The sequence below is a fragment of the Boleophthalmus pectinirostris genome, unplaced genomic scaffold, assembly GCF_026225935.1.
Source record: "Boleophthalmus pectinirostris isolate CB_2022bp ecotype Guang Dong unplaced genomic scaffold, ASM2622593v1 HiC_scaffold_3, whole genome shotgun sequence".
Taxonomy (NCBI): Eukaryota; Metazoa; Chordata; class Actinopteri; order Gobiiformes; family Gobiidae; genus Boleophthalmus; species Boleophthalmus pectinirostris.
This window is the reverse complement of record NW_026571299.1, coordinates 35,804,918-35,828,563: the sequence shown is the minus strand read 5'-3', so window position 1 is coordinate 35,828,563 and position 23,646 is coordinate 35,804,918. Positions and strand designations below refer to the sequence as shown.

Below are 23,646 nucleotides of genomic sequence, written 5' to 3'. Positions count from 1 at the left end.
TTTAAAAAGGTTATTTCAGCTTATCGGCTAATGCTGCATCTACCATTTAATTTGTTTAAATGCACACATTTTTCTTTTCTTATTAAATGTTTAAGATTCTTAGAAACATGTTTAAATTGTGATATGCACAAGGCTCTTAGTTAGGATTTAAAGTCTAGTGGGTCACTGCCATTGATTTGGAGTCCCTTTAATAATGGTCTTCAACAAGCTCCTATCTCTGTTTATTTTCTGTTGAAGCTAAAGGCTAAGGCCAAACTAATACAGCTTACTTTGCACTTCAAAGCTGCCATGTAAGCAACCTCCAAATTGCCATGTCAGGGTATACAAGGGTTTGCTCACAGACTTTTAATGATGCTTTATCAAAAATAGCGCAGACTCTAGATGCTAATCATGAGTCACAAAAATTTGAATAAGAAATGCGGAATCAATCCAAGAAGTATGAATTTTGGTACACAGATGGCTTAACAAGTATCAAGTATCAATTCATTTCACAAACTAGCAGACAATAGAAGATTGGTGTATAATGTCATTTACCCATGAAAACAATCATATCAATCTTTTGGTCTGAGAGAACATAAGATAACCTTGATGCAGACTCTGGTTAAAAGAGAATTTTGAAAGTTTGGATCATAAATTTAGACCCAGGACATTTAGACCCAGAAACATTACACTCTGAATTGAAATGTCGCCCCTGTGTCTAGTTTAGCCTTAAAAGGAACAGTGCTGATTAAGACATGGACTGCCATTTGGATGAGATTATCAATCAGACAATAATAAAATCTAGGTGAATACCAAATTATTGTAACTTTTCTTGCATTAAAGCAGGGGACAAGAGGAGGCACCAACAAGCAAAGTTACAGGTCAGATATGTAGAGAGACGGCAGTAAGAATGTTTTAAAGGTATTTTTGAGCAAAAAAAAAAAAAACTGTAATTGAATGTGTTTAATGCTGTGGCAAGCAGCTTCATAGAGACGAGCAGGTCATCCCCCTTAGAAAAAATGTATAATATACTGTGCAGAAAAATTATTGTAACAGAGTTTTATACTTATTTTATGTTAAAATTAAGAACCCCAATAGTCAATAAATGGACTTTTTTGCAAACACATTGACAGATTTGCAGTGGCCAGTGCTTTAGTCAGATGTTTAATGCTAATGCGCAAAATGTTTTAATTAGATTTTCTTTTCCTGCCTCTGCACACTGACACTGTACTGTCAGGAATATCAACAAAACAAACATAATGATTTCTTAATGCTAAATACTCCTTCAGCGGTAATGATGATGATGCACTTGTGTGCTTCTTGATTCTGAGAGGGGATTATCATTCAGATTACCCTTCTCAGGAGAGAGCGCCGGTCCAAGCTTTTCTGTAATTGAAATGGTGCATTTAAAGTGTGCAGATGTAAAAGTGATCCATTAATCCAGGCCCAATACAGAGTGTGTTTTCTCTAGCCTCAGAGGGACAGAGTGGTGCTGAGTAATACTTCATCATAATATTTTCACCAACACCTCCACACATCTGCACTTGTTGATTAGAGCATGAGTAAGTGTAAAGACATAAACAGCCACTATAAAAAGAACAAGTTCATACATTTGTAATAGCTTGAGGGAAATAGAAAAGCAAGTGCTAACATTTTTAGAGCTGAGATCACAATTTCAACTTTATCACAATACAGGCAGGTAGTATCTTTTTATCTGCCTTTACGCAGTAACTGTAGGTCTGTCACAATAATTACTATATTGACTTAAAGTTCATTTATTATTGTTTATATGTATTTTCTTCAGAAAAATATCACACTTCAAAATATCTTATTATAATAGATAATAATAATAGGTAAATAAAGTCTACACACTTCTCTGTGACTGATTTAATCTACCTGTCATTCACTCTGCCACAATATGAACAACATTTTTATTAAATAAAATAGCAGATAATCACAGGGTTAGATCAGAATTAGATATTTGTTGCCATATCAACCAGGCCTTTATAGGATGTATGTATATAATATTCATTATTGTTTGTGTGAATTTCTGAAATGGGCACTTCATTTATAGAAAGTTATATCATCAATGTCAATACTAGAACACTGCTCTTTTCATCCATTGTACTGCACAACTTTTTAAAGTAAAGTTTTGTGTTTTCCCCAAAGAGTATATTGTAAAAGCTGCACTTTCTGACAACATGAGACCACTCCTCTCTGTCTGCAGTAGATAATACAATATTTTATTCCTGAAAGTAAGCATCAAAAGCAGCGCTCTTATTCACCCATTTGGTTGTACTTCTACTGTCCTTCTCAGTTTAATTTCTTTATCTTCACATTGTGAAAGTCAAATACCCCAGCTTTAATATAATAGATGATTACATTACTTTTGTTTGTTGCAGATACAAATACATACATAACCCTGCTGGGCAAGTGACACTGTAGACTACGCATACAGGATGTGACTGATTGAGCTATAATGAGAACATAAACATTGACATAGTCATCCCACTGTCCCACTTGAACACCTGCTCTGTGCCTACACACAACACTAGCTCAACCTGACAATTTTAGAAGCTTACCCACAGAAATAACCTCTGTATTTGTGTGCAGCTGCTGCCAGTGGAGCATGGGAAAGACTGGCAGCAAAGTCCTCCTGGAGGCTTCACTGGATGGCGTCCAAACACAGGTATGTGAGGAGATATTCAAAAATTAGTACCCAGATACTAATCAGTACAAAACAAGTAATGGATACACATTTGTATATATAAAAAATAATAATAATTATATAAGATTTCGATAGTACGGCCGATAGCAAGTATCAACTGATACCAGTGTACAGTCAGAAAACTGCATTTATTTCCTTTAAAATAAGACAGAACAGATCCAAATGTTTTATGTAGCTGTTATTTATCTCTCAGTAACCCTGGAAAGCTTTACATAAATACAAATAAAAAAATATTATGAGATTTCAGGGTTGATTATGACCCGAAAATAAATACCATTGCATCAATGGATGTGCCCCACCAGGATTACGGCTGAACTAATAATAGAAGCTGATATCCTATCCAGCAAAGTTTTTGGTATTGGCGCCGATATCCAATACCAGTGTCAGGATCAGTGTATCTCTAAGATAGAGTTCAAGGTATCATGAAAGAAATGACTATTATTTGGTATTGAAAGTAGCATTGTATGTGTTTGAATTATCTTTATTGTATCAACACAACTTAGCAGCCTGGTTGATAATGATCAAGCTGCTCACATACAAATACATGTAAATTCCTATTGCCCACAAATGACCTACATGCACCTTTATGTATAATCAATTCTGCATGTATTTTCATCTATGCCATACGTGCTAGACCAGGCAGGTTAGCAGTCCCAGGTTACGCAACAAGGATGATCTAGAGCCAGCTTTCACACATATCTGATCACCCATCACATCATATCTGTAATCATCCAGATGCATCAACGCGCTTTAAATGTCACACGATTAAGCTGACCATTAATATCCACTCATAATCACTACATGGACCAAACGAGGGATGTAACATTGATTTAGCATCAAATAATATGTGTGTGTGTTTGTGTGAGTGTCTTGACATACCATATACAAAATATTTGATAAAAGATTGGGTTTATTCCAGAACTGCAGTAAAATATATGCCCCACAGCTCTCATCATGGCAGATTAATAAAGATATGATGATATTACATCATATCAGTGAACTCTCGTTGACATAAGCAGATGAGATCAAGAAGGCTTAGCAGACCTAGACACCACCATTCCTAAACCTAAGACTGAACAGGAAACCGGATCCAACTTTGAGGAATAGTTGCCCTCTCAACAAATAAGTCTGTATATTATTTTTCATCACTGCCCTTTACTGTACTGGATGAATTTGCTTATGTATGTGTTATGTTATGTAATCTGTGCTATTAATTTATTTACTGAAATTATTAATCTCTTAAAAACTTTCTTACGATGTACTTTTTTTTTTCTAAAAGTTCTGGCACAGTAACAAACCTTGCTGGTTGTGCCTACATATTTATATATTTACAAGGCGAGGTATTTGCATTCTCTGCTGCCTTTGTTTGAAAATACATTAGAGGTGCTGTGTTTCAAGAAGCCTTAAATCACTCTAACAAATCTGAGATAAATCTAAATCAACACTCCATATTGTCTTTTCCTGAACCACATGTACTACACAGTGGGGTGTGTTACAGCAGAATGAGTATCCTGCTCCACTGCTGTTCTGAGAGATTGGACTAACACAGCCGACACACAACAGGCCTGGCACAAAGGCTCACCGGCCCTTCCTATGGTCCCATCTCAGCATGTTGGGTGCCATCTTTGTCAGCTTGTGAGTCTTAGCCATGGCTCTAAACAGGACCGTGCTGGACTGAAGCAAATTCATTCACAGGGATTAGGGCTTAAGAGTTCCCTAGCTGCTTTGGTGGAGTAAATCTGGGGATTATGATGTCACCAGCCTGTCGCTGCAGAAGAGGAAATTGAATTGTGGGTAGTGAGCGCTAACGGCCTGGGATTACAGCATAGTCAGGAATCAGAGATGGAAGTCTATGTCGACGAGTGTCTCTGGCTCTGGAAAATCTTCATTGGACGCAGGGGACCTTTTGGGAATAGGATCCACTTGCACAGAGGAGATATAGTGATGTAAATATTTACAGACTGGCTGGTAATCCCATTTGTGGTACTACGGACTTGGATGCATCAGGTGGTGAGTGTATTAGATAACACAATTTGCTTTAGCTCATGTGAAATAAGGGATTTTAAATGTACTTTCTATATCTAAGTATATGCATGAAGTTGACCCTTTGACCTGTTCCTCTGGGTCACCTTGTTTGTCTGTGTCTCAGCCTCCTCCTGCTGCGGCTGCACCTGCTGCTGCGGTCAAGTTTGAAGGACTCACAGAGAAAAAGAAGATGAAGGTGAAATGGAGTCAAGTGCTTTTGGTCTTCTTCCTGGTGGTGTCTGTAGTCATGACGGGCTGCTTCTTCTGGCAATACCAGATGCCCAAACTGCTGCCAGGTAAACACCTAGAGAGACTAGAGTTTAAAGAATAATGTAACATGTATTGAAATTCCCATCACTGCTGGTTTACAATTGTTGCACGTGAATCCACTGATATCAACAGTGATTCGTGGTTGTTTCCTTTATGATAGCTGCAAGCTCATAGCTAAACATCTTATCTATTAAAACAGAATGTAGACGGCCCTGATAATAAATAGATAAGGTTCTCTCATTGTCTTGTGTGATTACGATAATGACATCGGAATGGTGCCTGTTCTCAGATAGAAATCTCTTAATTACAAGATAAACTATCTCCTATTGAGCACTGGATATCTGTTAATGTGATCAACACTATTACAATAGCATTTTAAATCAAAACACAGTCAACCTGAGTAAGGTGAGAAATCACAATCTACAATAGTGTGCAGCCTTTTTAACAACAACAGGCTGTTTCAGTAACTTTCATGAAGAATTATATATGTCCATTTATTCTTTCTGATCGGATTTTTCCTACTTTTCAAAAACATGAAATCTCAGAAATGGTGAGTCTAAAATGACCAACGAAAAAATAAACTGAACTGTTCTAGCATTTCTCAGTAATATTAGGCTCCTATTTAAAGGGCCCATATTACGCTATTTTCCGATCTATGTCATAATGTTTCCTCATCAAAAACATACCCAGAGTTGTGTTTTGTTTCATTCACAAATGTTTAACACACACACCCTGCATATTTAAGATGAGTTCTGCTCTCAAACAAAAAATACCTTGTGATGTCAAGTGTTTCGCCGTGTTTTAAACTCCATACACCTTCACTAGAATCATTGATGATTTCAATCCTGGAATTGCTGATTCTGTAGCTGTTAACTTGAAAACTATTGCTTTGTGACATCACAAGGAGGAACAGAGCATTTTGAGTTTTGCAGATGTAGACAGACTAATAACAAAGGATTACTTAAACATGTGTGAATAAACAAAACACAACTCCAGGTTTTTGAGGAGGTAACATCATTGTAACATGGCGTAAAGCTTAAATTTTATGTAATGTAGGACCTTTAACTATGTACATGTTTTATGAATGCTGTTTTTGTTTTCTTCTATCTTGATTTACCAACCTCACTTTTTTGATTTATACTATAATCAACAAACTTTTTCAAGCCTGCCAAAAACCTGCCATTCCAACTATGTTCTATTGCACAATGTGATTCCTCACGCGAAAAGGAAAGTCGGGTCAAGCCATTATAAACCTCTATTATATCCCAGACACCTAATTTCCCATACATGCATATTCCTCACAGTGGCACTCTTCGAATAATATCCCTGCTCTATTGAGGATCTTAGTGGGCCCACGGCACCACTGTTTCAATCAATGGCCTGCACACGATCCATATGCTACAAAATGACAGTGTATTCATCATGGCGGTGAATGGAACAATAGCGCACCCACCCTCGCTTTCATATAGCATTTTGCAAATCCACCATGATGCCTAAGATGTTAGAGTTTATGCGATTAAGTCAGTCTTCTTTGTTTCTTTTTTTTATATCAGATGAAAGCATGGGCCGCAATACTAAAGCTGAAATGATCTGTCCGCGTTTCCCCGAGCCCGTGCCACTGGAGCACCCCATTCCCAGTCTGAAGGACGCTCTTGAGAAGGTGAGAACAATGATAAGAACACTAGACAAAGACTTCACATATTCTTTTTGTGACATTGCACATGGGCTGGAAAGAGTTGTATATGAGCCTATATTAAATGCATTGAGTAGTTCTTTATAGTGGTAAGTTTGCTCATTTAAAGGTGGGCTTTGCAACTTTACAGGTGGGGGTCTGGCACCTGCTTGATGTTATTGGTTTTCCTTGAATGTTCCACAGTATGGCATTAAACATACTTGTCTTGCATTGATTCAATTACACATGTGTTTATTTCTCGAGAATACCTTGAAAAACATCTGACTTGTAACTTTGCCTGTATAGGGCAACCTGCTTGTTTCCATAGCGATAAATATGTATACTGCCATACTGTCAAACCTTCCTGGCAATGCAATAATATTTCCATGGAGACAAGCAGGGGACCGTCCTCTAACAGAAAAATGACATAGTGCACTTTAAGCTAACGGAAATTTGTTTGTCATTGGTAACAGGGGAGTGTTGGAAGCGTGAGACTTTTCAGGCCTTGTAGATTAAATTTGTATTATTTATTTGTCTATCATGCCTTAACAAGTCTGAGTAAATTTACAATCTATCTCTGTAATCCTTCACACCAAATGCTGTTCCATTGGACAGAAGGGGATTAAAGTTATAGAGGATGAAAACTATTAGAAAGAAAGGTAGTGAGCAGGAGACTCCTTAGACAAAGCAAGACTTCCTGTATGGTTTCTTTTGTAATCTGTGCATTCATGATGTAGTTTTGAAAGCATCTGATAGGGGCAGCCGTTTCCTGTTGATTTAAAAACACTTGAAAATTGAGAGAACTGGCTGAGGACTCCTATTATAAGCATCGAGATGTGAAATCAGATCTTGGTCATGACATAATAAAATTTTAAATAGTCTGACTAGTTTAAGAGTTAGAGTATTTCAGAAGTAGAAATAGAAGTAGAAGACCTTCATACTATGAGAATAACTTTTCTGACAATGATGCCATAATCACTTGGAGGTGAACAAAAGAAATGGGAGTTGCATCACCAGTGTATGAGAGGCTAGTTTGATTGACTGGAGGCCATTGTTTTTCTCAGCTGTGGTTTTGAAGCAACAGCTGTAGTCTTTCAATGCCCAAAAGACATTATGAAGGAGACAATAGTCAAGTTTAGTCACACAAACAGACATGTATTGCAATTGTAAAAGTGCATTTCACTGTCTGCATCTAAATATGAAAAATTATTATCATTTGCAAACCAGAAGTAATGTCAGCGCATTGTTCACATACTAGTTGCCATTAGCTTTACTGTGACAGCAAAACTCCGCTCGGCCTCTGAAAGCTGTAAAACTGCGTAAATCTCTGGTGAGTAACTGGAATGCTAATGGTACTTTTAGGCTATTTAACTGGTTTTAATACATTATTTTATTTTTAAGACATCAGGTACATTTTAACATCAGGTACTCCACATTTAATTCAATGAAAATTTCAAGTTGAAATTGTGTTTTTGTTGCTCTAAGGTGGACGTGATGCTGCGCCAGAGCACTAATTCGGTCAGCCTCCCCTCACTGTCGGCCATTGTTGTTCTGAACGACACTGTGCTGTGGACCGGCAACTTTGGCAAGAAGAACATCAGTGATCCTATGGCTGGCCCGCCAAATGAGTACACTGTCTACAGGTAGTTATGATTGGAAGGGATTATTTATGGAGGGGCATAGCAAATCACAACCTTTTTTTGTTTTTATTTTAATGCAATTTGATTTTTCTAACACTTATTCTGCTGGTATAGATTACTGTTAAAGTTGGTCTTTAGGGCTGCAGCTAATTAGTCAATGATTATTTTTCAATCAGTCAAATTATTGTTTCTATTGAGCATTGAGAATAAAATTTTAGATACATTTTAAACCAAGGCTTTTAATTACAAATAAAGTGTATTATTGATGAAAAGAGTGTTAATACATTTTGGACATAGACAATGTTTTTGTCATAAAAGAAATTTTGCCGTGTGTTTTAGAGCTTGTAAAATTATTATACAAATGTGATTGTGATTATTTTAATAGCTGACTAATCATGATTATTCAACTTAATTATTCAAACTCCTGTGTCGTGCCTCAATTTCTGCTGCAGCCCCACACAGACAAAAGGACAAACAAGGCTGCATTAGAAACTGAGACATGACACATGAGTTCACTTAAGCTCAAGGGAAGAGACATTCTCAATTACCCAGGATGTACATTTTATCCATTTTAATTTACAGCTTCCTTGTGTTGCTCCTGGGTGCACTGTGTTATACCAGAGAGTATACTGAGTTTATGCTGGTGCAGTGTAGCGCCCCTGGGGACCACTTCAGCAACCTATCTGACTGTTGGATAAAGTCAGTGCATATTAACATATATGACTATATGAATGAATGAGGCAGATCATTAGGGTACTATATTTACACATGTACAACAAAATGGCAAAGGTTGTTAAATTATATTAAAGTATTTCATTGTTTTATTAACCCTTGTATTGTGTTAGAAAGCTACACGCGTCTTTAGTGTTACCGGGTCAAATTTGACCTGTGATTTAACTCAGCCTGAAAATACTTAAAAACACTAGATATCATCCAATATTGTTTTTCCCCTCATAACTAACTTAGTATGTGTTCATGTCCATGGAAACATTTTTATTTATTTATTTTTTTTGGCTGCACAGACCTTTTATCTTAAAATATACCACTCGTTTTTGATTACAAAAACTGCTTAAATTCACTAATTATATTTCCTATAGTGATAAAATTTGTAATTATATTATATAATTATACTATAATCATAATAATTTTTATATATAATACATATAATATAAATCTAATTTATATAAGTATAATTATATTGGGTGTCAAGAGGCTTGGTGACCATGAACTGTCACTTTTTCTTGACTTGAAGACGTCTCTTTCAGTCTTTGTGACATCTGGGTTCTCCTCACCACATGTGAGCTCTTGTTCAGGGTCATACTGAACCTCATCCTCATCCACAGACGTATATATGAATGGACATAACTAACGCTGTAGCCACCGCCTTCCAAATAGAAAGTTCTCCAGGAGGCTCTTCCGGCTCCTTCTGACTCTGGCTCCAATTGACTTATGTTAGGATCTTGTCGTCCTTCTCTCTGTACCTGCTGCTGTGAACCTCGTCATTTTGGTCTTAAAATATACGTATTAACCTGCGACACATGATCCTGATTTTTTTTTTTTTTTTTTGGCTGTTTTGTCCGTCCAAAAAATCCTATTCATAACATATAACCTGGCTCTAGATTCGCTCCTGTAACCGTGAACTTCATTTGAGCGGCGCCAAACGCTGTGGGTGACGTCACACTCACTTAGTCCACTTCTTTTATTCAGTCTGTGCCCTCATCCTCATCCTCAGCTTCACTTTTCTCTCTGTCTTCAGAATCACTGTCATGACCAAAAATCTGATCCAGCGCCTCATAAACAGTGAACCTGCTCATGTTGACTGATGCTGCAACAGATACAGCTGATAATATCTCACTAAAACCCTGTTTATATATGACAAGGTTTATTTTAGATTCAAAATGTATCAATGTGCTGCAAGAAAGAGAAGAGTTCACGTGGGTGAAGATGACCTTTGTGTGTGTGTGTGTGTGTGTGTGTGTTGTGGGACACACTGAGCCATATTTGATCCACAGAGCAGCCTACAGCTTGTAAGTGATGCATAAAACAGCCACTATTCTCTGCCGGGTCATTTTTGACCCGTAACACCACAGATGTCACTTTTTTTTTTTCAGACCTTTAAAATTGATGAAAATTGATTTTGTTGCATTAAAATAGTTGTGTCTGAGGATTAGATGAAGCCTCATTCCGGTACAAAAAAGCAAATGGCAGTTTTTACATACCTAAACTTGAAAACGGGTCAATTTTGACCCTAACACAATATAAGGGTTAAGCAGCAAATCTCTTAAAAACCTTTTGTTCTTGAATTACTTACTTACCCAGTCACTTACGCAAAGACTATGATGCAAGCACCACTTTGCAGATTTCATTAACTTAAAACATGTACTTGTAATCATGAAAAAAATGACATCTTAGAAGGTTGAATAGGTTCTACATAGCCATGGTTCACTTAACCACATAGTGCCTCAGTATAAAGCTCCTATAGGGGCTGTTATTCAAGAGCAGAAACAGAGAGCACCTTAAATATGCACATTAAAATGCTGTGGCTGAATAGTATTTAAAGGGCTGGGAATATAAATCTACAGTATTATTTCTTTGAACATGTCAAAGTATACCTTTTAGCACTCATGTACAGACAATTTGTTCTGATCAATATTCATATGTGGCCTGTCTTATACAACAAGTACATTTTACAAACTGGTTCTAGCCAAGCACAGTCTGATGAAGTAAACAAAGATTTGGTCTTCACTGTGCCATTGGATGGGTTATATTAACTTATGAGCATGAAAGTGCTTAGGATTAGAGGTTTACTATAACCTTTTTTCTGTATAAGCCAGTTTGAGGGGTCTGTAATACCTCCCAAAACAGTCTGGCTAAGGAGAGTGGTGGCAACTTATGTGTTGAGCTGACATACTTAGCAAAACATGGATGCTAGGGTGCATTTGCATCAGCGGTTTTCTGTTTATCAACGCATATCAGTCACAAAAAAATATTTAAAAAAGTCATATTACCAGTGCAAAATGAACCTAACAATAGCCAAACCCAATATATTGTAAGATGAGATGTTGAGGTGCAGAGAATGGAAGTAATTTGTTTGCTCTATCTTTAGCCATGGGGTGAGCTCTATGTTCCCATGTCTCTCAGCCCCACAAAGGTTAATTTACTAAACGTCTTTGTGAGATTGGCCTTATGATTTCTTCCTCCAAAATAAAAAGCAGGTGGTGCCATCAGGCAAAGATAAAGGCCAGATCTGTGGAGACTGAGAGTAAAGTCTGCACACAGTAAGGATGTTTTTCAATGACGTTTAACCAATAAAAAAACACCAAAATGCTAGATAGACCTTTTTTAATTTCTAGCAACATTTCTGGTGGACCTTCACATTGCAAAGGTTTCACACACTGCAGGTTTAAGACCAACTTGTAGCATAGAATAGTTTTGTATGTGCCCTAATTATTAGATATTTGCATCCCTTTACTTGTTTGTCAATCATGTGAAAAGAATGAAAGGATGTGATGTAGGAAATAAAATGTATATTGGTTTTCATGCCATCAAACATCTTTAAGAATAAAAGAAAAACAAAGCAGTACTCTGACTGTGTGGGGAAATGGTACGTCGCTGTGTTTAGATAGATGACTTCAGACAGTTTTAGATTGTTTGGTTTGTTGAGTTGAATATATCCTCAGGCAGCTGATGCAAAATAATTTGTCCACGCAAATAAAAGCAGATGCATGCAAAGCCATTCAAAAAGGTGTTTATAGAAAAAGGACATTTGCATATACATAATGTATACATGTACCCAATCAAAAAAGACAAACAGGTGCTGAGAATACATTAGTCTCTCTTATTCATTCTGTTGAAACAAACACAAACATGAATTCTATCAATCTGAACTCCTCATTACTTAAAAGGCAAAGTAATGAGAAACTTTTCTTTCTTTTACTCTCTTAACTGTCTCTGCTAAACCATAATGACCTCCAAATGTCAGACATCTCTCCTGCAAGTGTAATAGTGAACAATGAATGTCCCAGTAATGGGCCATGGTCTAAATTTATAGTCTAAAATATAATTGTAAATGTACATGAACTTTTGCCGTTGATAGTTAAGGTGTAATATTTTATACTAGTATGTATGTAACTTTTGGTCAGTGGTTCACAGCCTTCTGTTCTATGTGCAAATGTTATTGCTTTGCCTGGAATGTTCCACAATGCAGCATTAAACTTGTATATTTTGCATTTATTCAGTTAAACATGTTTTTATTGCTCAACTATATATTGAAAAACATATATTCTTACAGGTCTCCTCTTCACAGAGCAAATGCTTTGGACCTTTGGAACATGGGCAATGCAATAACATATTCACGGAGACAAGAAAATGGTGCACCCTTCACCAGAAAAGCTACATGTAGCTTTAAAAAACGAAATTTCACCCTCAAAAGCCCACACTCCTCACTTAAAACCACTGATTAAAATGAAAATGCGTGATCTTTTTCAGGATTGCCAGCCTGTCAAAGATCTTCCCCACTCTGATGTTGTACAAGCTGTGGGAGGATGGGAAAATTGCCTCCTTAGATGACCCTCTGGAGAAGTACGTGGATAACTTCACCATTAAGAACCCTCTGGGAAGGTCCCGGGACTCTGAGCTCAAGCACATCACAGATGGACTCATATTTTTGGACAGTGGAGAGGTGCAGATACGTTCCACATCAGTCACTCTGAGGAGGATGGCAAGTCAACTCTCAGGTATTCAAGCTATATCAACAATGCAAATACATTATCATTTTATAATAGAAAAAACTTAAGCAGATATACCATCAAAGCTTGTTATTATACAAGTATTATAGATATTATACAGGTTCTCCATAAAGATGATTGCTTTGCCTGGACTGGTCCACAGTTTCACATTAAACATATCAATCTCCATGGAAACAAACAAGCGACACCAACACGCCAAGTTACAAGCCTCATAATGAGCAGGCTCTCAGTAAGAATGTGTGCCTTTTCAAGTGTCTTTGAGCAATACAAATACCTGTAATTGAAAAATGCAGGAGAGATTAAATATCATACTATGGAACATTATAGGCAAAGCAATAACATTTTCATGAAGACAAAAAAAAGACACCAGATGACAATATTTTTCTTGATTTGGATAAGTTGATCTCAAAAGAAAAGCACCCAGTGAAAACTGTGGGTTAATTTGAACTCATAAATGGTGCTGTGAATATCTCTTTATTAGATTAGATTAGAATGAACTTCATAAAGTTGACACAACTAGAATTGAAAAATCTGGTACATTTTGATCATTTTGCAGTAGGGGATAGGTTTTAGTTTTTTCCATTTGTCAGATAAATGTTAAGTAGACAGTTCACTGCTACAGGCCATGCAGGAAGAGGAGTTGCTTGATAATACATTTTTAAGTCCAATGATTTTTGTTATGCTCCAGGTTTGCCCAGAAGACTTCGAGCCACCAGTTTGCTTTGGAAAGGCAGAACACAAACAGCTATCAACCTGCTACAAGATGACGTTCTTGTGGCCGACCCGGGCACCAAGTAAGACACTGATTATTTTGGCTGGTGAAAATTCCAATATTTGTGTAAATACCCTTATTTTTATTGTTTAATCATATGACATGCAGAGAGAGTTGATGTGGTTTAGACACTGATGTGCATGACTGGAAAAAACAGAAATGAGTAGGGATGGTCCGATATTGTTTATAAAAAATAAAATAATTTGCCCAATACTAATATTGTCCATCTGTATAAATGAGATGTACAGCAGGATTTCCAAAGGCTCCCTGTAAAAGCAAAGATCAGATGAAAATCTCAGTGTTTCTCATAACTACACACAGAAAAATGGTTATGAGTAATTTCACTTTTAATGTCACTCACTTATGTCAGCTCTTTGTTCTTTTTTTCAGATGCCATTACAGTAACCTGGCCTTTTCACTACTGGCTCATGTCATGGCCGAAAGAATAGTTGGAGTGGACTACCAGCGCTGGGTCCTTGACAACATTTTAGACCGTTTGGGGATGGAGGACACTGGCTTTGATGTCTCTCCTGGAGTCTACAGTCAAATGGCAGTCGGGGTTTACGCCAACGGCAAACCAGCGCCCCTGTATGACCTGGGTTGGTATCGCCCATCTGGTCAAATGTACTCAACAGCAGCAGACCTAGCCAAACTCGCCATGATGCTTTTGGGAGCTTATCACCGTAAACTACTTGAGCCAGATTCCTTGAAGATCATGCTAACTCCACTCTACAGGTGTGAAAAGGATTACTTTGCCAACCGCACTGGGACGCCATGGGAGGTCAATGAGCTTATGGGGTATGAGGTTTTGCGCAAAGATGGCGATTTGGATGGTTATTCCGCAACCTTTTCATTAGTACCAAGACTAAAGCTAGGACTTATAGTTCTCATGGCAGGAAGCCGACCACAAAAACAGGATATAGTAGTCAAAGCCTACAACCAAATCATTCCTGCCATAGAAAAAGCTTTCAGGGAAGCCACAAAAGTACTAAACGCACCACCCAAAGCCGATCCATATGTTGGCTTCTTTACTTACAGCAACATCACATTTTATGAGATAAAAGCTGGCTCTGATGGAGTTTTGATCATGCAACAATTTGGGCCACAAATCGAAGAGCTAATACCAGAAAAATACAGGACAATAAAACTGAACTATTTAGTTGATCGTGTGTTCAGAGTTGTTTTCGAGACAGAATATCCCTGTGTTCTCCGGGTAGGCACTGCCTCTGTGTCCCTGGAGGCACAGGACGGGCAGCTTTTTAACTTTTACAGCTTCAACAAAAGAGGTGTGTCGCCCGGATTTGACGCGCCGGGACTTAACACTTACAATGTGGTGAGAATAGCGCGGAGACCCTCTTTTTCAAGCTGAACTAAAGCATTGTAAAAGAGCAAGACTAATGCCATGCACTGGGTGTCAGTCTCCAACAAGGTACAGAATACTAAAAATGGACAATGTGGGGGATGTTATGAAACACACATCTAAATGGACAAGAATGCAGACAAGAACATTCTGACTTGCACAAAATATGTTTGTCTGCTGGATAATGTATGTGACAAACCTTTTTTTACTGATCCATAACTCCACTTGTGATTACTCTGTGAACACTTTTTTTTTTTTTTTTATTCTCCCAAAGTTCCTTCAAATTGTCCTTGAGTTTTTGTGTGGGGAAAATTACAAGTCATTAGTGAGTCTGTAACCTTCACAGACTAATTATATATATATAAATGCATGACTCTGCATTGTCACTTTACAGTGGACTTGGTATACTGTTTATGCAATGTTCATTGAGTGTTGTACTGTGATTTCAATTGTAAATACACTTTTTTTCTATTGTGTGTTTTGAAGAAACATTAACCAAGTTTGTATTTATATACAGCCATATTCATCATACTACTAAACAATACTGCAGCAAATGGACAATAAATATATTATTTATAATATATGTTGATTATGTTTTGATGTGAGATGGTTTGAACCAAGCATCGTACTGAACATCTTAAAACACAAACAATTCTGAAACAAAAGTAGAAAGCCAGTGTCTCCATAAGACATATTTAATTCAGGATAAATCCTCAATCGTCACTTCCATTCGGTCTAATAGATGCCATTTTTCTAATAAGTGAAGTTAATGTGACGGACAAATAAAACGCTATTTAAATGTTGGCTTCCTGAATATTGCATTGATATGAATTGATCTGGATTAGTTGTATATATATATATATATATATATATATATATATATATATATATATATAAACAAGTTTAGGAATTAAAACAAAAATATAGCTAATTTAACTTGGATTGCTTACTCCAAAATGTCTTGACAGCCTAAATATTTTGTAAGGATCAAGCACTTTAATCATAATAATAAATTAGTCTTTGAGCATCTGGAAAATTGCTATTAAAGTCCCCTGTTTAGTCACTTCACACTCAGTGGTACTGATGGAAACTTTTGTTTTTTTAATCTTGGTTAATCTTGAAATTTATACTTAAAATCATGTATACACTTTGAGGAAATGGTAATTTAAATTAAGTATGCTTTGACAGTCCCTTGACTGAAGTGAACATAAATATTCATGTGAGCTAAAAGCTGATCGGTTTATCATTTATGTGAAATTGCTTATCTTAAAGGACTACCAGAAATAGCATATTGAAATGGATGGTTTGCTCTGAAATCAAGGAGCACCAAGTGAGATTGAAGGATTTGAGTTGCCATGTGATTTGAAATAAATGCCCCTTCTCTTCACTTGATAAAATATTAAAGCCTAGCTTAAGTATTGTCATTCAGCCTAGTGCCAACACATTAAAATGCAAAGATAATACATCACCATTTACTTGTAACAATCCCAGAAATTATAGACCAACTTTGTCATTGTTCTGCCTGCCATTTGTGGAGAAGTAACACAGAACATTTTCAATCACAAGCTCCAATTACACAGCAATTACAGATCATACTGGCACATTTCTCTCCCTTTAAACACAAAAGCATTTGTAAAACAAAAGTCAAAACCACCGCTTTTACATTTATTGCACAAAAGCCATAATCAATCTTCCACATTGCAATCACAACTGGCACAAGGTAAAAATCGAATCATGTATACAGACGCCAGTAATAAAAATACTGGAAAGCCACATTTGTAATGTAATTATGTACAAATGCAATAAAAGTACATGGGCACATACTGACTGGAACACAGCAAAGCTTTTACCTGCTTCAACAAAAAAACATCAATATTCCAGATAAAGCACAAAAGATCCCATTGCTATAGCATAGAAATTCTGGGAGAAGAGGCATACATAGTATTCAAATTATATACAAGTTCAAACAGTGGTCCAGGGCAAACAGTCTTTTCAGTGCCCTTCATTCAAAATCAGAATTAAGGCTATTTAAATCTATATATGGATGTAAATATCCATATAAAGCCCAAGAAATACCAGCACTGACATTGTGTGCTCAATTGCCTATTAGCTAATGACCATGGCTGTAATTACTATGTTCCTTTTTAGATCATTATTGCATCTTCTACTTTTTGATGACTTCTTTGATATACTCTTTGACAAGCTACAAGTCCGACATTGCTGACATTGTTGTTAATATGAAATTGCCTATATTGAGAAAAAGCTTAAATATGCAGTTTTAATGCTTGTTTTCAACTGAAAAAAAGACAAAATGCTGCAGCTGGTAAGAGTACATGTTGTCTGTCAGAAACCACTGTTGAAAATCACTTAATTTTAAGGTCACATAGTCCCTTGCAATTTGTGCCATTTGTGTTTCAATAGAGCACTTGAGGTATAATAGTAATTCTGAATAAGACTTTGATTATGTTTTAATCATCTGTAAATAAGTGGATAATAGGCCTATCTTGCGGCTAACCTACTGTATATCATTTGACAAATAATAAACAACAAATGAAATGTTGACATTCCAGTAACCACAAATTACAATATATTTATATAGTGGCAAGTCTTGCTATTGCACTCAGTCTCAACATTTGTTGAGATGCTTAAGTGATGAAAACTGAGGACAAACTGTTGTGTGTATGTGAAACTTGACTATTTTCCTTAACTAATGTTCTGGCCCTTTGACACAAGAAAAGCAGAATGCATTACTTGTAGAAAATGAATCAGTTGCTGGTGTCACATTCTGATCCAGTCTAAACTGAAAGCGTCTGTTTCTTATCAACTGTTGAAACATTTTTCAGGTGTCAGTGACAGCTGCCTGTTGACAATGCTATGCCATATATCTGCCAGATATTTATATGAGCTGCTGATATATTTGTTAAAAAGGTCAATTTTTAGTTTGTATTTTCTTGTCTTTTCTATTCCCTGAAACTTAAAACAGCCTGTTCATGATTAATGGGTCAAAGCACATAATTAACTGTTTAAGCCTAACCATTATTACATTGTATGTTGTTTCATAGCAACTGGTTCAGTAAAGTAAATGTGACTGAAAAATAATTTCAATCCCAAATGAGCCTGTATATTCTGTATATTATACTGTATAGTTTTGGTACTGCACTTTAATATGCATCCATTTAGCAGCTAATTATTAGATACAGATCATTTGTATTCAGTAATCATAATGTTATGGCTGACTATTAGAGTATTCAATTGTAATTATTATTAATTAAGTCATCAATCAACTGATATGTCTACTCTATGTCTATGTCTACTCAGGAATTTCCAACTATGAAAAATTATTCAAAATATGATTTTTGGTCACAATTCTGATCATGGTCCAGATGCAATACTTCATTATTGTCCATCTTACAAACAGTTGAATCAAAATCCTGAGGTCATTGGAGCCAAGTCTTTACATGTGCATGTAAGAATGGTGGACTCCATAGTTAGCGACAGATTATGGGACAAAAGGGGGTATGCGTTACAGTCCTGGGCCCTCTCCTCTCTGGCCCCAGACAGAGTGGGATGGAGGAGGATTTTAGGAAAGGGTGGGGAGCCTCTGACTGAGCTGCTATCATCAACGTGTGAACAGACAAGCTCCCGGAAACACTCTCTGAAGCGTGTGGACAACAGGCTGTAGATGATGGGGTTGACCGCAGAGCTGAGGTAGAAGAAGACTCCCGACAGGATGTGCACGTACTGGTAAATGTTATGCATGAGGTCGGTCCAGTGGCTGATAGAACTCCACAAGAGACGCTCAATGTGGAAGGGAGCCCAGCAGACCCCGAATACTGCCACCACAATTGCTGGGGACAAGAACAAAAACAAATGTGCTGTCACGTAGCTTGCAAAAAAGAGGTTTGATTATAAAAGGTCAGAACACACAGTAACTGTGTAATTTTGTTTCGATTTTTTTCAGTGAAATGATGGAAAGAAAGTGCTTAACTATAAAGCCTGGGAAGATTGTGTTTACTGGGAGATGAAAACCTGTTTCCAATGAAAACTGATTTGTTGATTAGCACACTGCATTTCTATGAAGTAAAGAGAGGGATTCCCTCTGGACATAGACTCTAAAAACAATTCTGTTTTTCAGTTGTTGGTCATATACAAGCTGTCCTAGGAGAATTCCCTCAACAAAAGCAGTGAATATTTTTTTAGAGAGAACTGAAGGTGAAGTAGTGGGACACGACTAGAAAATATTGAGACAAATTATGTAAGCCCAACAAATGAAAAGAGGTCACTTGCAACTTATATTAGATGAAAAGGTAATGATTTTTCAAACACATTGTCCATGTATGAATGTACGTGGTAGTTTGCCTGACTGGCTACTGTCAGACTAAAAGCACTTACAGTATAAGAAAAGCCACTATATGGAGCTCGGAAGATAATGTAAAAATCGTTGTTACTGGCCAAATTTGGCTAACACTTATATATACAGATAATAGTTCATATTATAAAGTAAACAAAAGTAGTGTAACAACACTGTCACTATTTAGCACACGATAGAGTCAGAATATGCATGTTCAATTTAGTATTTAACATCTTAAAATTTAAATTGCGGTTTAACATTAGGCAAACTGAAAACTATATGATCTTAATCTTTATAAATTCTAAATGTTAAACTGAGATTCGGAATCAGTTGAGTCCATGTTTTTAATGGTAAAATAACCAGAGCTCTCAGAGGAAGACTAAAGACATAGGGCCCCTTATACTTGGCATGTTCCACTCAGTTGGATTTTCCTGCTTAAATAAATAGGTCATTGGAGCCAAACAATACAGTGAAATCTCACACACCATTCCATAGGCCATGATGTGATGTATAATGCATATAAACAATCAAAAATGCTTCAGCTCTGTTTGGACATGTCCCTGCATCGACACCATTGATCAAAGGGGATACGTGTTGAAACCTCAGCATTAAAAGACAAATGGACACTTACACAGCATTTTGATGACCTGCCTCCTGCGTCCATTCTCTGCACTGATTTTGATGCGAGTGTGGCTACTGAAGCTGCTGTCAAATGCCCCTCTGCGGTTGCATCGGTCCCTGCCCAAATGCAAACCCATGACCAGGTAGAGAATGCTTATCACAATCATTGGTATAAAATAGAAGCAAATTGTTGTGATTTGCATGACCAGGTTATAAATCCACAAAGGTTTGAGCACAGTGCATATCGCTGACTCCTCCTTTTGTTCCGGTAGGTAGAAAATGCCATGTAAAGAGGTGTTGGTATCGCACAGATCATTGATACGACCCATACAACTGAAATGACCCTTTTGGCATGCTGGTTTGTGGACAGGTAGCGTGTTTTAAGTGGATGGACTACAGCAATGTACCTCTCCACGCTCAACGCAGTTACATTGAGAATAGAAGCAAAGCAAACTGTCTCGAAAAGAAAAGTCTTGAAGTAGCATCCCCCCTCTCCGAAAGGAAATGGGTAGTTTTGCCAAAGATCGTAAAGCTCTAAAGGCATCCCGAACATTAGTACAAGCAAGTCAGAAACGGCGAGGCTAACAAGGTATAGGTTAGTGGGGTTACGCATTTTTTTGTGTTTGGCAATGACAGCACATGTGAGCAGGTTTCCAGAGAGGCCGATTAGGAAGATAAGTAGGTAGATGCTGGTGACTTGGAGGAAAAATGGTGACCGTTTTGGCCCCAGGATGTCGTAAAGGTTAAGTTCCACAAATTGCTCAGTTGAATTTCTTCCACTGTTGTTCATAGGCATACTGGCATTGAGAAACATCTTAGACAAGTTGGATGAAGATGCCATCAGAGAGTGTTCCATTTCTGAGAGGATATCCAAGGAACTGATGAAAGACGCCATCACAACCTTGGATTTTGGAGGTATCTGGTTCAACAATGTGAGTTTGCTGCAAAAGAAAGAAAAAAAACAGAAATGATTTATATTAACTTGATTCACGTCTGTGCCTACTGGGCGAGGATGACAGATTAACTTTGCTTTCAACTTTTTACACAAAGCACCGATTTCTAGTACAGAGACTCACTGAGTCATGGACAAAAAATTAAGTTAGCTTGGTAGGTATAAAACTGGCAATGTATTGTAACAAGACTAGGTTAAATTAATTGACATATTGAAATAACATGAAACTAAAATACAAAACCAAGTAAATAGCTGTGCTGTGTCAAAACTCATATGATCAGTTATTAATATTTGTTAGCAGTAATAAAAATTCAATAATTTCACACGATGGCACAATAATGCTCTAAATTGATTATAGAATAAGATTGAAGAAAATCTGTTTTATGGAACATTAATATAAGCACCGCATTAATAGATCGAAGAACTAACAATGCTAATATTGTTATTTGTTAGACCTAACAATGATCTAACAATGTTATATTGATAACACTTAATGTTAAAATTAATTAATATAATTGTTTTTCCTATAAGGAACTGTGTCTGCTTTTAAAAACAAGGTAAATTCCTCTGAACATAAATTCCAAATGTTCAGTTGAATGACAATGGAACAAAAATTGTCTTCTGTTAATTGTAGCAGTTTATTCAGTGTTTTGGTTATATGTATAGTCTGTATTCTCGTATGATTGTCTATTGTTTTGATTAAACATTTAGGTACCTGAGTGTGTTGGTGTATTCAAGTAAGAAAACAAGATAAGAATAATAAAAATAACAATCATTGCTACTTGCAAATATTCCCCTTGAATTGTGCCATGCAGAAAGCATAATGGTCTCCAACATTATTGGAGCAGAAAAATTAAAGGGAGGCTGAGAGTAAGAGCATTTTTGTGTAGAAATAATTTACTGTAGTAGTCTAGAGACCACCTGATGAATAAATATTTAGCTCTCTTTGAAGAAGATGGCAAACTAATTCAGGGAAATTCTAAGAAAAAATAAGATAATTTTTTTTTAAATGTTTTTTTTTATATATTTAGTATAGTGTAACATATTCTACAAACAACATATTTTTTTGTGAAATATGCCTATTTTCTTGGTATTATGTTTTTCTGAGCCACAACAATAAAGATCCAATTGCTTCTATGAGCTGGTATAATTGCTGGGGTGATTGACTCTAGATAGGCTTTAATGAAAGATGCAAATGCCATTTTCTAATGGGATGATTATGGTGCAGATGAGACACGTTTCAAACCAGAATCCATTTCAGAGATCTTGTCTAGACAGTACCTTTTGCAGCAATAAAACTGAGTTTCCAATAAGCAGTCTTTGCTTGACATTACAGAATTTGCTGTAAGGAGGTCTAGATTCTAGAAGTTGACAGCAAGTACAATTATGCAATATAACTAAAAAGATCTTACCTTTATGTTATAAGTCTTTGCAGCAAAAGCAAGCCCGATGTTTGTTCATTTTGAGAAAAAAAACAAAAACAAAACATTTGTTCAAATCAAACTGTTGCTGGAAAGCATGTATGGTTCGGTGTACAGGAGGAGCAGAGAGCAGAGAAAACTGTGGTGCCACCGCATCATGTCAGACTCGGATGAAACTGGAGGAGAAAGAGGAGGAGGAGGGGGTGTAGAGCGAGCACAGCTTTGCATTTATGGAAGAGAGCAGTGGACAATCAGAGTGGAGAGAGGGGTTGAGTGTTAATATTCATGGCTAGTTTTGAGACGTTATAATATAGCTACTGTATGAAAACATAGCACGCAAAAGCTTTTTTTTTTTTTTTTATTACATATTATTTGATGTTTTTATGTACACATTCATTGATTTCATTTACAGTTAGTTTGGTGACAGAGCCAACCCCATAAACTTTGGGCAGCATAGGCAGCAGACACCAGACAGCAGCCAGTTGCTACACAGACCTTAAACATTGGGAACAAACAATATGCAAACATAGAAGACAGATGAGTTCTCTTAACCACCTAAGGAAATCTAAACATGTGGCTTGCTTAATTTATCTCAAGTCAAAACTGCTGAGTCTGGTTTGAACTCTGAGATAAACTCAGGGTCTTGGCAGTGTCAGTGGGGGACTGCTCCATATTTTCCTATTTTGTCAGATGTGTTGGAATTAGAGCTATTATTACACTTGTGTTTGAGTAGGATTTATGAAAACAAACTAAATATTTGATCATGCCTGAAGACTTTTATTCACCGTAAAGCCCTGCATGTGAAGTTGTTCAGGACAGACCTTAAGGTTACATTAAAATTTAACCTGGCAGCAGCAGTGTTATAATATTGATCAGATAGTTGTCTAGATAAAAATACATTTTCTGTAATTCCCTTAGTAATTATTTGAACATGTAAAACTTAGGCTTAGAGAAGAAATGCTAGGAAGAGAGTCAATAAAAGTATGTATTTTATCTGTTTTGAAATAATCTGATATTAGACGATATATTGATCACTGACATGTTGTACAATTATGAATGTTTAATATATCATAACCAATATTTTCTCAAATTTTTCATGTGTCTGAG

At 36.7% G+C, this 23,646-nt stretch overlaps 2 protein-coding genes across 2 annotated transcripts; one reads left to right on the top strand and one right to left on the bottom strand.

Annotated features, from left to right (window-relative positions):
- The first annotated feature begins 1,613 nt into the window (after nucleotides 1-1,613).
- lactbl1b (lactamase, beta-like 1b) lies at nucleotides 1,614-15,203 on the top strand. The gene is made up of 8 exons (XM_020918652.2): nucleotides 1,614-1,678; nucleotides 2,593-2,668; nucleotides 4,857-5,028; nucleotides 6,556-6,662; nucleotides 8,160-8,317; nucleotides 12,803-13,050; nucleotides 13,751-13,856; nucleotides 14,225-15,203. Exons 2-8 carry the CDS (start codon nucleotides 2,609-2,611, stop codon nucleotides 15,201-15,203), a joined length of 1,830 nt encoding a protein of 609 aa, XP_020774311.1. The 5' UTR covers nucleotides 1,614-1,678; nucleotides 2,593-2,608.
- A 3,414-nt stretch (nucleotides 15,204-18,617) lies between these two features.
- Nucleotides 18,618-21,089, bottom strand: nmur3 (neuromedin U receptor 3). Its single transcript, XM_020918645.2, is given in 3 exon segments — nucleotides 18,618-19,042; nucleotides 20,177-20,464; nucleotides 20,467-21,089. Coding segments are annotated over 3 exon segments (1,308 nt in total). The 5' UTR covers nucleotides 21,062-21,089.
- Between the last annotated feature and the right edge of the window lie 2,557 nt (nucleotides 21,090-23,646).

Bases quoted from the DNA above. Each gene is read 5' to 3' on its own strand.
- lactbl1b (XM_020918652.2), top strand. From the start codon at position 2,609: ATGGGAAAGACTGGCAGCAAAGTCCTCCTGGAGGCTTCACTGGATGGC. The intron at 5,029-6,555 runs GTAAACACCTAG...TTTTTATATCAG, and splicing joins GATGCCCAAACTGCTGCCAG to ATGAAAGCATGGGCCGCAAT. The intron at 13,051-13,750 runs GTATTCAAGCTA...GTTATGCTCCAG, and splicing joins GATGGCAAGTCAACTCTCAG to GTTTGCCCAGAAGACTTCGA.